Source organism: Cryptotermes secundus, unplaced genomic scaffold, assembly GCF_002891405.2.
Source record: "Cryptotermes secundus unplaced genomic scaffold, Csec_1.0 scaffold390, whole genome shotgun sequence".
Taxonomy (NCBI): domain Eukaryota; kingdom Metazoa; phylum Arthropoda; class Insecta; order Blattodea; family Kalotermitidae; genus Cryptotermes; species Cryptotermes secundus.
In genome coordinates this window covers 35,296-52,114 of record NW_019744414.1, presented here as the reverse complement: position 1 = coordinate 52,114, position 16,819 = coordinate 35,296, and the positions used below count along the sequence as shown (strand labels likewise).

At 37.9% G+C, this 16,819-nt stretch overlaps 1 protein-coding gene across 3 annotated transcripts in view; it reads left to right on the top strand.

Moving 5' to 3' along the window:
• LOC111874741 (esterase FE4) overlaps positions 1-14,695 on the top strand; it is a 24,487-nt gene extending 9,792 nt beyond the window's left edge. Inside the window, exons 4-11 of one of the 3 annotated variants that reach the window (XM_023870485.2) lie at positions 3,914-4,099; positions 4,748-4,937; positions 7,262-7,431; positions 8,919-9,097; positions 12,432-12,579; positions 12,857-12,989; positions 13,487-13,689; positions 14,429-14,695. In XM_023870485.2, the coding sequence (XP_023726253.1) occupies positions 3,914-4,099; positions 4,748-4,937; positions 7,262-7,431; positions 8,919-9,097; positions 12,432-12,579; positions 12,857-12,989; positions 13,487-13,649 (1,169 nt within the window). In that variant the 3' untranslated portion in view covers positions 13,650-13,689; positions 14,429-14,695. Of the gene's footprint in view, positions 1-3,913; positions 4,100-4,747; positions 4,938-7,261; positions 7,432-8,918; positions 9,098-12,431; positions 12,580-12,856; positions 12,990-13,486; positions 14,276-14,428 lie in introns of those variants that run through there. The other 2 variants (XM_023870486.2, XM_023870484.2) reach the window with 2 other exon arrangements.
• Positions 14,696-16,819: the final 2,124 nt, after the last annotated feature.

Here is a 16,819-nt window from a genome sequence, read left to right as displayed (position 1 = left end):
CATACAGAACCACAGGCAAATTTATAGTTTTGTATATTTTAATTTTTATGTTTTTGGACAGCAGACGAGAAGACAAAAGATCCTGGACTGAAGGGTAACAAGCATTACCAAAGTTCAATCACCTCTTAATTTCCTCCTGAATCAGGTCTCGATCTGTTATCAACATTCCCAAATATCTGAACTGTGCCACAATTTCAAAACATCTGTTTTCTATCGTTATATCATGATTTTGCCCTGGATTTGGTCATGAGACAGCAACGTATACTTAGTTTCCTCTGTGTTTACTTCTAGACCAAGGGTCTCCAAACTACGGCCCGCGATGTGATTTTATCCGCCCCGCGAAAGAATTGTGCAGAAATGCGTCAATTAAACTAATTTTCCAATGAGTACTGGTAAATGTGATTCCGAACTTATTGACCTGACATATTATACTGCAGTTCGATGGCTTACCTGTTGAAAGGTTCTTTCGCGCTTCTTTCAGCTCAGGAATGAAATTGCTATACTTCTTACCCAGAAAAACCATCACGAACCACTTTTATCAGATACCGAGTGGCTTTGGGAATTATCATTTTTTGCTGATCTGGTGAACCATATGAACCATTTGAATTTAAATTTGCAGGGTCAAAATAACTTAGTCTGTGATTTATTTGCACTTATTAAGGCATTCAGAGCAAAGTTGATACTTCTGGAAGCCAAGTGAAAAATTATAACTTTGCAGAGTTGCATAAAAAGGGTGAAGCAGAATTTCCTTCCTCGTTTGCAAATTTAGTCATTTCAGGTTTGACAGAACAATTTCGGAAGCGATTTGCTGATTTGGATTCCAGTGCTCAGGAAATTAGATTGTTTCAAAATCCGTTTCACTGTGATGCTGCAGATGTCCCAAGTCAAATTAAAATGGAAATTATTGAACTTCAGGAAAATTATCATATTGAAGACAAATACAAGGAAGGAAATTTGATCAAATTTTATAAATTTCTGAACTCTGAGCAATTTCCAAATTTAAAGAAATTTGCTTGTAAATTTATCTCCATTTTTTGGGACGACATATCTGTGTGAACGAACATTTTCCCAGATGAAGTACATCAAGTCGAAAAACAGGACAAATTTAGCCAATTAATATTTAAAGTCGCTACTTGTGATTAGCGTTTCAAAATTTGAACCTCAATTTAATCAGATTTTAAGAATGCAAAAATAGATCCATCATTCACATTAATTGTTTTATTATAATTTGTGATGAAAATATGAGCATTTGCTGCTACTGTCTATTGTCATTAATATGTGATAATTTATTCTCACAAACTTTGTATTTACTTCACGAAATTCTGTGCTTTCAATAAAACTCATATACCTAGAGTTATTAATTTCTCATTTTATCCGGCCCGTTGAAAGTGCTGAATTACCTAATGTGGCCAGGAGTTCGAAAAGTTTGGAGACCCCTGTTCTAGACCAATCTCCTTACTTGCGTCAATTAATGTTTGTGTGTTTTTCTTTATGGTATCTTTATTATCACCCAGTAGATTTACATCATCAGCATAGACCAACAGCTGATGTGTCCCATTTAATTTCAATCCAATCTGGTTTTCTTGGACCTTCTTAATGGCATATTCAGAAGCAAAGTTGAAAAGGAGTGGCGATAAGGCATCTCCTTCTCTTAGACCATTCTGGATAGAAAATTTATCAGAAAAATATTTACCTATACAGACTTAATCAGCTTAACTAATTTCGTGGGTATCCCAAACTCTATTATAGTATTGTACAATACTTCCCTCCTAACTGAATCGTAGTCTTTCTTGAAGTCTAGATATAGCTGATGTACTGTCTCATTGTACTCCCATTTTTTCACCAATAATTGACGAATGCAAAGAATTATGGTACCACCACAAAAAAGGACACCACCAAAAATTAAAAAAACTAACTTATTTTGCTACTATGTGACAAAAATGAATTCTTGTTAAACATAATTGTGTTAGCAGGTCTGCTTCTCTAGGTGGTGAAAGATGTCTTGCACCACACGTGATATGCAGTTGAACATTCACAGGTTCCAGACAAATGTTTGTTGTTTCTGTACAGAGTGTAATTATAAATCTTTTGCATAAATAATTTTACCAAACAAGCGAATTTGTATATGAAATCCAGTATCCTGGACAATTCAATAGCATGACCATACACAGATCTTTAAATACCATATCTCTATCTTTATTTTAATTCCATAGATCCTTACTGGCTACCAAATCCATCAACTATATAACATGTCACATATACATACATTAGTTCTAAATACATAACTAGTCACCTTACAACTAAATTCACAAAAGAAACAATAATTATGCATAATTCAGTAATTTAACAAGCATATAGGATTCCTCAAACTGACAGTAGTACCTTATTAAGATCATAGCTAAAATATATAAACAAATATCAGATTATAATCTATTAATTTATACAATAAACAACATTATAATAGGTTTAATTCATCTTGTGTTTAAAATATCTGTCCACTGTATAAAATGAATGGAAAGAACAAAAAATTGTTCAAGGCCAATTTAATTTTTTTATATTATGGGACAAATCCTTTATCGGAAAAGTTGAAATTTTGAACACCTTAATCCCAGTATAATATGTTGCCTTCTGATAAACTGAGAAATGAGATTGTGGATGATGCAAATCAGATTTGGCCCTAGTATTAATATGATGTACCACAGAATTTACTTTACTATGATGTTTATTATTGATCACAAATTATGGAAATTAATATATATACTGAGATTGTAGTGGTAATATTTTTAATTTTTTAAAATATTCTCTACATGAATTCCCACCATAATTCTGATAATTATTTTTTGTATTCTAAAAATGATATTACTATAATAAGAATTTCCCCCAAAATATTAGTCTGTATGTCATGATAAGAGTGAAAATAGGAATAATATACCATCTTCAGTTATTCTTGGAACAAGACTGGCTCAATTTTTCTAATTGCGAAACAAGCAGAACTTAAGAGTACAAATGTATCTATATGAGTTGTGGGAACATCCCACATTATCACGCATTTCTGCAACGCTCGCTCTTCACATCACTTTTCACCATCACGCGCGCTAACCAATCAGATTGCTTCAAACGATCGCATTTATACTACGCTCGGCGATAGTCCGCGTCTACACCATTACGCGCGCTAGCCAATCAATTCTTGCTCCTCACTTTCGAGTTTGGCTCCGCCCCACCGACCAGCGTATAAAAAGGAGCGACCCCAGAGTCGAGTTATGCAGTTTAATTCAGTACATCACCAGTCTACAAGCTAGCCACATCAAGCAACTTCAGCCAGCAGGCTTCGTCGCCAGCGCTCGGTCTTCGGAGACATCGGCAGGCTGCGCCAGGCACGACTGCCTCGGCCCTCCAGCGCTCTCACACCCGACTCACTGGGGCACCGCGCCTGGACTCGCCGGTGGTCGTGTTACGGTCCGACCCACTGGGCCTCTGGCGTAGCCACTGCCTCATGGCTACTACGACCGCGCTCGACGACTAGCCTTCACCAGCAACCGCCGCACTGCGATCGAGCAACCTCCATCACTTGCCGCACGGCAACCAAGCAACCAGCTGCCACGGTCGCACTGCGGCCACTCCACTCACCGCAACTAGCCTTTCTCCTTACCGGCGCGCACCGCGCTACCTCACCGGTCAAACATCTCAGCAGCCACGGTCCTTTTCAGGGCCAACAAACTGTTCCGAAGAAGTGGGTTGTCATCGGAGTAATGACAAGACTACACATCGATGACAAGAGAGCCCCACAGGGTATTAGTTTGGATTATCAGGGTTGCACTTAGGTGTGAAATAAACTTCCTTGTGGGATGTTGCAGAAGGGCTTATTTCAACAGGATTGTTAATGAATAATAATGAAACCTTTTCAATATTTCAGGTTTTCTGAGCACAGGTGATGAGGTGCTGCCTGGAAACTATGGCATGAAGGATCAAGTAGCAACACTACGTTGGGTAAAAGAGAATATTGCAGCATTTGGCGGTAATCCTGACAGCGTCACTATTGCAGGCTACAGTGTTGGAGGAGCTAGTGTGTGGCTGCATATGATATCACCAATGTCAAGAGGTATTTTAATTGCATAGTCTCAGGAGTTCTAAGGCAGGTACTACAGCAGTGGTGTAACAGACGACCACCTGGTTTGGCATTATAAATTTCCACTGATATTTTCATATCATGACCGTTAATTATCAGTAATCTAAACAAATTATGCAATATTGTAAATAACACTCTTTTAAGAATTATGACATCAGTGATGGGTTTATGAGCATTTGAGAAGTTCATATTAGTTACGATGAAATCTGAGAAACTGGCAGGAGGAAAGATTTCATAGCACCTGGAGTGACTTTCAGGCTTTTACTAGCTCTTCATATCACTTTAGTTATCTTGAGATATCTCTATTGGTTCGTTGGTGGGTCATTTAACGGCTTTGTTAACCAAGAAACTGGTTTATACATAACTTGGATTCTCATTCTGTATTTTGACCAATAGACAGAACAAAATGATACATTTTTTTAATTTGTACAATCTGTGATATTGCTGCAGGTTGAGTGTGATCGAATAAAGAATTGGGACCTTTGATATGAGATGTCTTTGTTTCATACTTATAGTTGGGAAAGAGGAGTTGCAGGATGGGAGGAACTTCTGTGAGCAGAGTGGCACACCATATTAGGTCACCAGAACCAAATTCTTAATCCTTTATGCTTATGTGTGCAGGTTTATTCCATCGAGCTATTTCTATGAGCCCATCCATCAACACTTTTTGGGATGTGAATGGTGATCCACTGACCCAGGCTAAGAAACAAGCTGCTGTGCTGAACTGTCCAAATAATACATCAAGACAAATCATCGATTGCCTCATGCAGAAGAGTGCACAAGAAATTGCTAGTACATATGGAGATATGTTATTTACATCCTTTCTTTCTTTCTTTCTTTCTTTCTTTCTTTCTTTATTGTGTGCATCCTATTGTATATCACTATATTATGGCCATCAACACTGCTAACAGAAGCATAGAACAGAAACAACCTCAATATCCAGCAGTGGAAAGAAGTGATAGCCCCACACAAGACACAACATATACTACATATATAACAATTTCTCCAGAGCTATCCACAGTATCACAGAAAGAAACAAGAGAAACTAGGGAACTTAGCATCACTTACATGTGAGTAATCACCCACATAACATATATGTAAGAGACTACAAATAACACTATCCCCCAAGATGAAGAAGTATCTTCTATTATACAGCATATCACCTTGGACATTTATTTCATTTCACAATGGTTCTAGTTTAAAATTAATTAATAATTAATCATAACAATTTTGAACATTCAAACAGAGATTTTGAACGATGTTTTAATGTTTTAACCTTTATGACTAATATTACAATTTGGTAACATAATGAAATGTAGAAATTGGCAACGTAATTTATATTATGAAAAAAGCAGTCTTCTGGGATTTGGCACCGTGTATATGTGGTATATATTAATTTAATTGCTAATGTGGATCCATATTAGAAACACAGTTTAATAATGAGTGTTTTGTCATGAAAACTGCCTGATGAAAAGCCAGTTGGATTGAAATGTATAGCAAATACAGAATAATAAACGAATGTTCATACAGTAACATTGGTTTATTTATTGAAATTTGTTGTGTTGATGACAATATTAACACCATAAAATAGCTTTCAATTTGTCCTTTTGCACAATTAAATACAGAGTTATATATCATCAGCAGTGCTGTATCCCAGATAGCCTTGTCAGCAAACTGACTGGATATTGAGTGGACAACTACGGTTTGATTCCCAGCATGGGTAGGATATATATACATATATATTTGTTACGATATGCAGTCTAGCTCTAGGGTTCACCAAATTTTCAGTTCATTGGTTACTGGAATAAAACAACTGGCACATGACAATAACTACTCAGCTCCTTTCAGAGTTGAGATTAAAAATCTGTGGAGCTGCAGCTCCACTCCATTATGTATTTATGGTATGGTGTGTAAGTACAGGATCGACAGCACCTTTTTCTGTGAATAGTAAATTAGAAGACTGGATACAGATCGTAAGATTTGAGGCTTTCACGGCGTGACTATGAAGAAAGCAGTCTTCTGAGATTTGTCACCGTGTATACTCGTATGTGGTGTTAACCGACGTTTCGGAGGAACGTATTGCCTCCATCTTCAGGGTAGAAGAAAAAATATAAGAAATCCGCAAGCGAAGAGACCGTGAGAACCGGTAAAAACAGACTGTGTTGGAAATATACACAGCTATGTGAGAGCAGAAAAGGAAGGGTATACAAGTGAAAACAGTATTGTGGGAAGGGGGGGAAAGGAGCTGGGACAAGCATGGTTTTGTGTTGGGGGAGAGAAAGGCAAGGTTAAAGGCTGGGCACTAACCCGTAAGCTGAGGAGGGGGGGTTGTTATGTTGGTTGGTCATGGCCTGTGTGGCCTTCTGGATCTGGCGTCATATCCCGGTGGGGGTGGATACAGATTGTTAGGAGTTGGGATGATGCTGTGTATATGGAAAAGATTATAATTCTCATCCACACCAATGTCTGAAAAGTTTCTGTTTACTGTTTTTTCATACATTTTATAATTTTTAGCTATTTATAATTCCAGTATTTCCCTGTGCTGGTTCATATTATTGATATGACTTATTGCTCTGACTAAAGCAACTATGAAGATTATGCTCATCTCTGCATAATATGATATTTTTATGTCAGTGATTATCCAAAACAAGTATATATTTCTTATTATGCTGATATTCTTTTTTATATTTTTGGTACATTTTACATCCTATACTGTGGAAGGTACATGGAATGTAACAACTTATANTGATCACCATGTTCATAGAAATATAATTATTATTATAAGTACAAGTATAAATCACTCCATCCAATGTGACCTGTAAGCTTTTTACTACATGAAAACTTAACACCCTTACATGTTTCGGTCTCTGTGAACCATCTTGTGCACTATGTATTGTAGCATATATGTGTACGTACTTTACGTCTAAACAACTTATGTGACGGTGGTTTCCTATTTGTAGTGATGTTTGCCCTCTGAAGATGGTCCACAGAGACCGAAACATGTAAGGGTGTTAAGTTTTCATGTAGTAAAAAGCTTACAGGTCACATTGGATGGAGTGATTTATACTTGTACTTATAATAATAATTATATTTCTATGAACATGGTGATCATTGTACTTTATTTTGAAAATTTCAGGATTGGGGATATGATCCAATTCTATTCTACACACCTGTTATAGAACAAGAATCAGATGAAGAACAATTCCTCACAGAGAGCCCCATGAAATCCCTGTTAGACGGTAAATTTATGAATATACCTTGGATGACTGGCATGAACAAAGACGAATTCATCTATCGTGCTCTGAGTTAGTATCTTGCTTGGTGTCTAAAAGATTAGATTAAAATATCTGCAGCAGGGCTTTTGTTAATATGTGTACCACAGTACAGAGACTGAGAGTCTTTGAGAAGAAATTGCTGGAAAAGTATATCAGCCAGGAGAGTATGAAGTAATAGGAGAATAGTGGAAATTACATACTGAGGACCCTCACAGTTTATACTCATTACTTCATACTGTTAATATGACTAAACGAAGCAGCATGACGTGGGTGTGACTATTGTGTTGGAATCAATAAATATAACAAACCCTTGTCCAAAGCAGAGGACAGGTTCTCTGAGAAAGGAGAAATTAATTATATTAATGACTGAAGAGAGATATGTGAATTTATATTCACAAATGGCCTAACCTGTATTAGTTTATGTTATTAAAAGTACCAGAATCTATATCTTGTAGACATTTAGAATTTAACTGAACTGAAGTATATGGATAACAAATTGATCCATAGATTGCAGGGCTGTTGTGGTTTTTGGAGGTAAATTATTACCTAGACCCTAGAATTACTGAATTGTAGTCTTTTGGCTTTGTAGCCAGGGAAAACTGCGTATCTTCAGATTTTCTGCATTTGTCAAATAATTTTTGAGGTTTATTTTTGGCATGTATGACCAAAACCCACATTGAACAAATGTTGCATTGGAGAGTGGTTAACTATACATAAAAGTTCTGGAAGAAAACTCAAAGGTTAATGAAAATTAGTCACTTCTTGTCTGCCATGATTAAATCAGTGGTTGGACAGATGCAGACTGACAGACTGACTGGGCAAGCACTTGGACTTTGGTAATAAGGTTTTGGGGACACGCGGTAGCATAGTTGGTTAAGGCCTTATGCTACAAGCCAGAAGGTCATTGGTTCATATCCTGATGAGGTTGTTGGTTTTTTCAATTGACCTAACCCTTTCTGTTAGGGGCTGAGTCGACCCCAGGGCCATAGTGCGGCTGGAAGGGTTACCGCACTATGGCCCTGGGGTCTACTCAGCCTCTAACAGAAACGAGTACCAGGAATCTCCCTGGGGGTTAAACGGCAGCTGGTGCAGGAGGCTGACAACCTAACCACCACCCATGAGCCGATTGTCTAGATAATGTGGGAACCTTGACGTCTCACAAGCCTATGGGCCTTCAAGGCCTGTTACAAGAATAGCTTTACCTCTTTACCTCTTACCTTTACATATATTTCTTTTATTGGAATCTGAAAGAAGTTGTCCCTAGTGGAAGATGAATCAAGTTCAGTAAAGATTAATGTTGAATATATTTTAGGTATTAGAATTTTATACAGTCTTAATAAAGGTTACTGAGGCTTGGTATTCTTGGGGCTGTGTTCAGGGCCTGGATGAGACACGGATATTTACGATTTTCATAAAGCAGGGAGCAAAAATCTGAAAGTTCAACCTGTACAAATAAAGAGAATAATATTTCTTATACTTTAGTATAATGCCACTCATGTTTTATCTTCCTGTTTTAGATGTGATTAGCAATAGCAGTTGGGCAGAGGACATGTATGAACGTTTTGATGAAGTTTCACCAATTGCATTTATGTATGAAAAAGAAACAAACAAATCTTACGGTGCCAGCCATGGTCTTAAGGAATTTTATTTGCATAATGAACCAATAACTTTACACTCACTCACTGGTCTTGGAAATGTAAGTACTATGTATGGAGGTCGAATGTAAATTCACAGCTTATGTCAAGGAAGAGGTGTTAACACATGAAAATACTCTTTATTCCTCTGATGTTGTAGAATACATATATATACTTTAGTTGAAAGCATGAATTCACAAACTGTGAGTATCAACCCTTGAAGAGGGTCATGAGCTATTAAAAGTGGTAATCAAATTCTCAAAAACTCTTTTTAAATTTAGATGTATCCATGTACAGGTATGGAAGTCAGTAAGTTATGGGAAGTCAATAAGTCAGTAAGATTTAAAATAAGTGTTTTTATAAAATGTAGTAGCAGCTGCCAAACATTTTATGAATCTTTTTATTACTCTGCAGGAATATTTTGTGGCCTACTGTAAGTATAGGGAGGTTGTGAAACTATTTATTGAATTGAATTGAATTGAATTGAATTTATTAACATTCCGTAAATCCAGTACAGGTGAGACACCATAGGATATGGAACAAGTCAAGTTAGAATACATAGTAGCTATACAATAATACAGTAATATTGCAATTAAATGAGGTAAACTTATACATACATACATACATACATATACATTTGCGTTTCAGATTATTCACAAATGTGCACAGGCACAGAATATAAAACATGTCAACAAGCCAACAAGACATTGGAAGCTTGTACATTCACAAACAAAATCACTAGCATATATAATCCATACTTGTCAAAATACTATAATACTTATAATACACATTAAACAATGATCAAGAAATTTATCAAGATTTATAATGGACTAAAATAAAATAAAATTTCCATTAAGACATTCATTCATTACTCATTCCATTAATCAAGTGCGTCAAATTAAAATGCATATAAAAGAGACAATCAATAAAATAGAGACAAATAAAACAGGATAATTACATAATTTGTAGTTTATGACATATTTCTATATCAGTTCATTTGTTGTCACAATCTGTGTGTTCTCTTACATTACACATTATACCCATTTCTGTTGGTAGTATTCTTTCATGGAATAAAAGGAGTGATGAAGTAAAAATCTCTTTAGTGCTCTCTTAAAATTTGGTACATCCAAAGTCAACTCTTTTAAAGTTTGAGGTAAATGGTTGAAGGCTTTAATACCCGCCACATATGCACTCTGACTATACTTTGTCAGGTTCACAGAAGGCAAATATAGATTATTATGGGTTCGGGTTTTATGTTCATGAATCATGGTAATAGCATTAAAAAGATGATCATTATTAATCGTGAATAAAATCAATGAGTATATGAATTGGGAATAGAATGAGAGTATTTCGAATTTCTCAAATAGATGTCTACATGATTCTCTTGGACCAAAATTTGCAATAATTCTCATAGCCTTCTTTTGTAGTCTAAAGACATTGCAGGCATAGGAAGCGTTACCCCAGAAAATTATGCCATAGCTTAAAATGGAGTGAATGTGTGCAAAATAAATTACCTTTAATGTATCTAATGGGATAAAATGCTTTATGTTTCTCAACGCATAACATGACCTTGCAATTTTATTGATAACATAGTTAATATGCTGTTTCCATGTGATGGTATCATCAATAATTAGTCCTAGAAATTTAGTTTCTTTCACCTTTGGTAACAGGTATGTTCCTGTTATTACCATATAAATTGATGGGAACCGGTAAAAATGTGCAGAACTGCATTTTTTGATGATCAGCAGAGACAGATCACATAAATTTGTGTTACTTTATAGTGTTGTGTTGTCACAAAGTTTTGTGGACTTGCAGTTCAAAGTTTCAATTCTGTTGTGCCAGATAACTGAAGACCTGTTTTATTTATTTGGTGAAATAGTATCTGAAGTTACCATCAAAGTTTTGTGATCAGTAGGTATATTTAGAAATTAAATGTACTTCAGGGAATTTAGAAGGCTGTGTGCATTAAAGAGTCTGTAATTTTACAAATTTAACATTTTTTAGTCTTAATGGCCATATTATTCTAACAAAAGCAGTGCTTTGTTCATAAAATTAATCATTCTACAAAATTATTTGCAGCTTATTTTCACCTGTTTAAGAAATTGTAATTGTAGAACTATGTGGTTCTTTGTCATTGGATTCTATGCTGAGGCAGTTTCATAGACTGTACCCTATTGCAACCTATTTCCATAAGTTTCAATTTAATATTATCCTACATCTACATCTTGGTCCCTCAAGTGATTGCATTAAGTGGACTTTTGTCATCAAAATCTGTGTTTTGAGCCAGAATAGTTTAGTCACTAGGAACTGGCTACATGCTGGATGACCAGCATTTCATTCATGGCAGTGACAGGAACTTATCTCAACTGGAATACTCAAACTTGTACCAAGTACTAGAGATGATATGGACAGAATTGAAACCTTATTAGTCATTATCACTTAATACTGAGGTCCAGAACTTCAACTCTATGCCTCCTATGTTTCTTCATGGTGTGACAACTTTCATTTTAGATTCATTTTAATATTATCCAGTGTGTATACCTTACTGTCCTAGGTGATTTATTCTAAATAAAAATATGCATGCATCTCTTTGTTTATTACCCAGATGAAATGACTTTAAAAAGTCAGAAGAATGAATAGTGAGGGTATTTGAAAGTGAAGTGGTGAAAATAATAAGTGACTATGAGAAAGAGGAGAACACAGGAAATTAAATATTGAGACACTTTACATTTTGTACTCTTTACACAGGATTTCTGGATAGTTAAATCAAGACCGAGATGGCCAAGATATAAGTGTTGCTATGAGGATGTGAAATGGATTGAACTGGCTTAAGATACTCATACAGTCCAGTTGTAGGATTTTATGGTGTTAGCTAAATAAGATGGGAAAAATTTTATTATGTTGAGAAGATTAACAGTAGCAGAATAGCTTATAGAAAAGTGGAGCTAACATACAATTATTTTAAGACACTGGTTAGAACAAAGTATGAAGGTCAAGGTGGTTCAAAATAACTAATGTAGTGAAACAAGGAAGTGTCCTCTCACCAGTCTTGCTTAATGCCATGGTACATGTAAATGCTAATACAAATTAGAGCACTGAACAAAAGACCAGGCATGAAAACATCATTGGAATTGAAATTTAAGGAACAATCCAGAACAAGATGCTTCAAGCAGGTGCTGCAAGATAAGAAGAAGAGAGGAACATACTAGCAAGAAAACAGAAAAGAAGAGATACAGATTCGTTCAGTATAATCCAGTCTTTCAAGGTGGACCAGTTTCCTTTAGGTTAAATATAGATACAAATATTTGTGTAATTCACATTAGTAACAGTTTACACATTTTTCCTTTGCATTCCAGAACTCGCATATAATTTTTCTTTTAATTCCAATTGTTGCAGCTCTACTCAGATGCTATTATTCGCTATGGCCAACACCTCACATCTAAATTGGTTTCCAGTAGGAGCAAAGAGCCTGTGTTTTCCTACCTCTTCGAGTATCAGGGACGATATAGTCATGCTTACTGGCCAAGGACTCAAAATCCATATGGTAAGTTGTATATGATATATGTATATTACAGGTACAGATTTGGAATGATTTTTAATTGGGAACTGTGATAATTATGGTGTGAAAACAGGATAGTTGTTGCTACTAATTTTACCTAATACTGTATTGTCCATTTATTGATACAAAAATCTACATATGATTATCTGTTCCTGCCACTCAGATACTTCTGACATCTTTCAGGTCTTGCACTTAAATGCTAAAGAGGTATTGTAAACAATCAGTTCACTCTGTATTAAAAAAGTCTGTTTTCAAATTCCAGGTGTGGTCCACCATGATGACCTGATCTATCTGTTCTATATATCTACACTTTTCCCAGAGTTTAAGGCTCAGGACCCTGAGTCACAAATGGTTGAAAAACTCACGCAATTATGGGCCAACTTCGTTCAAACTGGGTAGGTATTATACTCTTTTGCATAAAAAATTGAATATAGTTACATCAGATACTGAAATAACACGTATGTCACTAATTTAATGAAACTTCTGGTAATCTAAATTATGTTATAAGCAGTTCATATGGGTAGGTAGGTAGAATGGATAGATAGGCAGGCAGGAAGACAGACCAGACAGACATACTGGGAACAGATTTTACCAGATTAAGAAGAGAGGCAGGGAACAGATTAAACCAGAGAAGACAGACAACAGAGTGAAACTAAATTCACACTTCTTCACAGTGTGATTCCTTGTTAAACAAAGAGTTGTAAATTTTATACAACATGAGTCCTGAGATGCACAGATTTTGAGGTACACAATTTTCATTCCAAGATAAATCTTTAGTTTTACTCCCTCCAAAACTGTTAAGTTTAATTAGACTTTTAAATTAGATACACTTTACATGTAGATGAACTGAAAAACCGTGTATGTATTGAAGCAACTCTGTTCAAATTTACAGGAATCCCACTCCAGAAAAGTCAGAGCTGTTAGATAACGTTACATGGGAGAGAATGACTGCTGAGAATCTTGCATATTTGAGTATTGGCCATGAACTGAAGATGGATAAAGGAATGTTTGAGGACCACATCGCTCTGTGGGAACAACTCTTTCCACCTCAGTAATAATATTTTAACTCCTTTGCAGTTATAACATAAAAGAAGTGTAAGTAATAGCATTATAAAAATTGAGTATCCTTGCATAAATTTCGAAGGGACATGTGTAATACAGAAAAGTCGTGGTAATGTAGAAATATGTATAGTAAGCCCATCAGTATTGCCTGTCTCTTAACATTAATACTTGAGTAATTAATTTTCAAATTATTTCTTTTGAACTACCATGCAGTCCTCTAATCCAGGTTTATGGTAGAAATTGGACTCTTATAGCAGCCCCTGATGATAGATTAGTATAGAATACTGAGATCAGTGCTCAGGATAAACCTGTCTTAATGTCCATTTATCCACCATGGATCCCATAAGGGTTACCTTGTTATTGAACCAAGGCATCAGCACCTATTCTTCTGAGCTATGGCAAGGCTATAATGAGCAATGAATAATGTTCAGGGCTTGTATAATGCCACTTATTTTGATTCTGTAACATTCGTAGTTCACATGTTCTTATGTGAATTTTATATTTTAATAACCTTTATTTTGTATTCTTATATCAGGTTAATAGAACTGAATTTACATTAGGTTTGTGTTTGTAAGAAAATACAAAATGCACTGTTCTGAGAAGGTAGGTGTCAGATGATGATGGCTCAAGGTCATGGGTATTCTAATGTGGCATATATGCTTAAAGCGAGAACTGTGGAACCAAAGTGACAGCCATTAGTGAGTAACAGCTTTGTAACATGCAACAATGAAGTAACTGTTGGAAGTGGTGTTTTCTGTGCTGTCTATGCCAGAGATATATCTCAAGGACTAGATGCCATTACGAGATGGCAGTTGAAAGAGTAGGAGGCTGGTGTGAGATGGCTGCACCATGTGAGGATATGGGCCTGGAAGCAGAGGAACGTCCACTGTTAGAAGATTTTACCAAGAAGTGCAGTGAAGACTGTGACCGAGAACACTTGATCTTGTGTGATAGTGATTTGTGAAGTGCAGTCATGAGCTGTATGATTGTCCAATAAATCTGATTACCTATCAATAATCCATCTATAATCACTCTTATCAAGTGACACCATTTTAAAGTTGGCCCATAAAGTCATGCAGTGGTCAGTGTTCCTGCAGTAACAATACTTAGAAAAACTCAATTTGTTTTCTTTTTATCATTGCGCTTACCAGGGCTTACTCAGAGCTTACCAGCATACATACAAAGACAAATACAATTCCCTTGTACAGTGCTATTCCCTGTTCATTTAAGATACGTTTCTCAGTAAATTCATGTTATGGAAGCCAGAAGATTAACATCACAAATGCTTACCATTGCACCAAGTGCCTTGAGCCCAGTTCACATCTTCACACCTTTCCGAATATTTATTCTAATATTTTCAACCCATCTACATTCAGGTTTTTGAGTTCATTCTGTGACGTTGTCCATTAGAAATTCTCCCTGTGTTTCATGTTCCATGTTTCACATCTGGTCCACCTGAAGGTCTTTGATTTACTCATCCTGTTAGAAGAAGATCCATTCCTTCGTACATCATACATACATATACATATACATTTGCGTTTCAGATTATTCACAAATGTGCACAGGCACAGAATATAAAACATGTTGTGGGAACATCCCACATTATCACGCATTTCTGCAACGCTCGCTCTTCACATCACTTTTCACCATCAGGCGCGCTAACCAATCAGATTGCTTCAAACGATCGCATTTATACTACGCTCGGCGCTAGCCCGCGTCTACACCATTACGCGCGCTAGCCAATCAATTCTTCCTCCTCACTTTCGAGTTTGGCTCCGCCCCACCGACCAGTGTATAAAAGAGCAGAGTTATTCAGTTCAAGTCAGTACATCACCAGTCTACAAGCTAGCCACATCAAGCAACTTCAGCCAGCAGGCTTCGTCGCCAGCGCTCGGTCTTCGGAGACATCGGCAGGCTGCGCCAGGCACGACTGCCTCGGCCCTCCAGCGCTCTCACACCCGACTCACTGGGGCACCGCGCCTGGACTCGCCGGTGGTCGTGTTACGGTCCGACCCACTGGGCCTCTGGCGTAGCCACTGCCTCATGGCTACTACGACCGCGCTCGACGACTAGCCTTCACCAGCAACCGCCGCACTGCGATCGAGCAACCTCCATCACTTGCCGCACGGCAACCAAGCAACCAGCTGCCACGGTCGCACTGCGGCCACTCCACTCACCGCAACTAGCCTTTCTCCTTACCGGCGCGCGCCGCGCTACCTCACCGATCAATCATCTCAGCAACCACGGTCCTTTTCAGGGCCAACAAATTGTTCCGAAGAAGTGGGTTGTCATCGGAGTAATGACAAGACTACACCACGTTGACATTAGAGCCCCACATTGGTGACCCCGACGTGATTGAAAGCGCGTGTGGTGAACATCAAGTAACGACTCTACGTTGGATCATCACGGCCCAGCATAGACGCAGCATACACTTCGCAAACAGCAACATCACTTCTCGCAAGGGGGGGAGTGATGTGGGAACATCCCACATTATCACGCATTTCTGCAACGCTCGCTCTTCACATCACTTTTCACCATCAGGCGCGCTAACCAATCAGATTGCTTCAAACGATCGCATTTATACTACGCTCGGCGCTAGCCCGCGTCTACACCATTACGCGCGCTAGCCAATCAATTCTTCCTCCTCACTTTCGAGTTTGGCTCCGCCCCACCGACCAGTGTATAAAAGAGCAGAGTTATTCAGTTCAAGTCAGTTCATCGCCAGTCTACAAGCTAGCCACATCAAGCAACTTCAGCCAGCAGGCTTCGTCGCCAGCGCTCGGTCTTCGGAGACATCGGCAGGCTGCGCCAGGCACGACTGCCTCGGCCCTCCAGCGCTCTCACACCCGACTCACTGGGGCACCGCGCCTGGACTCGCCGGTGGTCGTGTTACGGTCCGACCCACTGGGCCTCTGGCGTAGCCACTGCCTCATGGCTACTACGACCGCGCTCGACGACTAGCCTTCACCAGCAACCGCCGCACTGCGATCGAGCAACCTCCATCACTTGCCGCACGGCAACCAAGCAACCAGCTGCCACGGTCGCACTGCGGCCACTCCACTCACCGCAACTAGCCTTTCTCCTTACCGGCGCGCGCCGCGCTACCTCACCGATCAATCATCTCAGCAACCACGGTCCTTTTCAGGGCCAACAAATTGTTCCG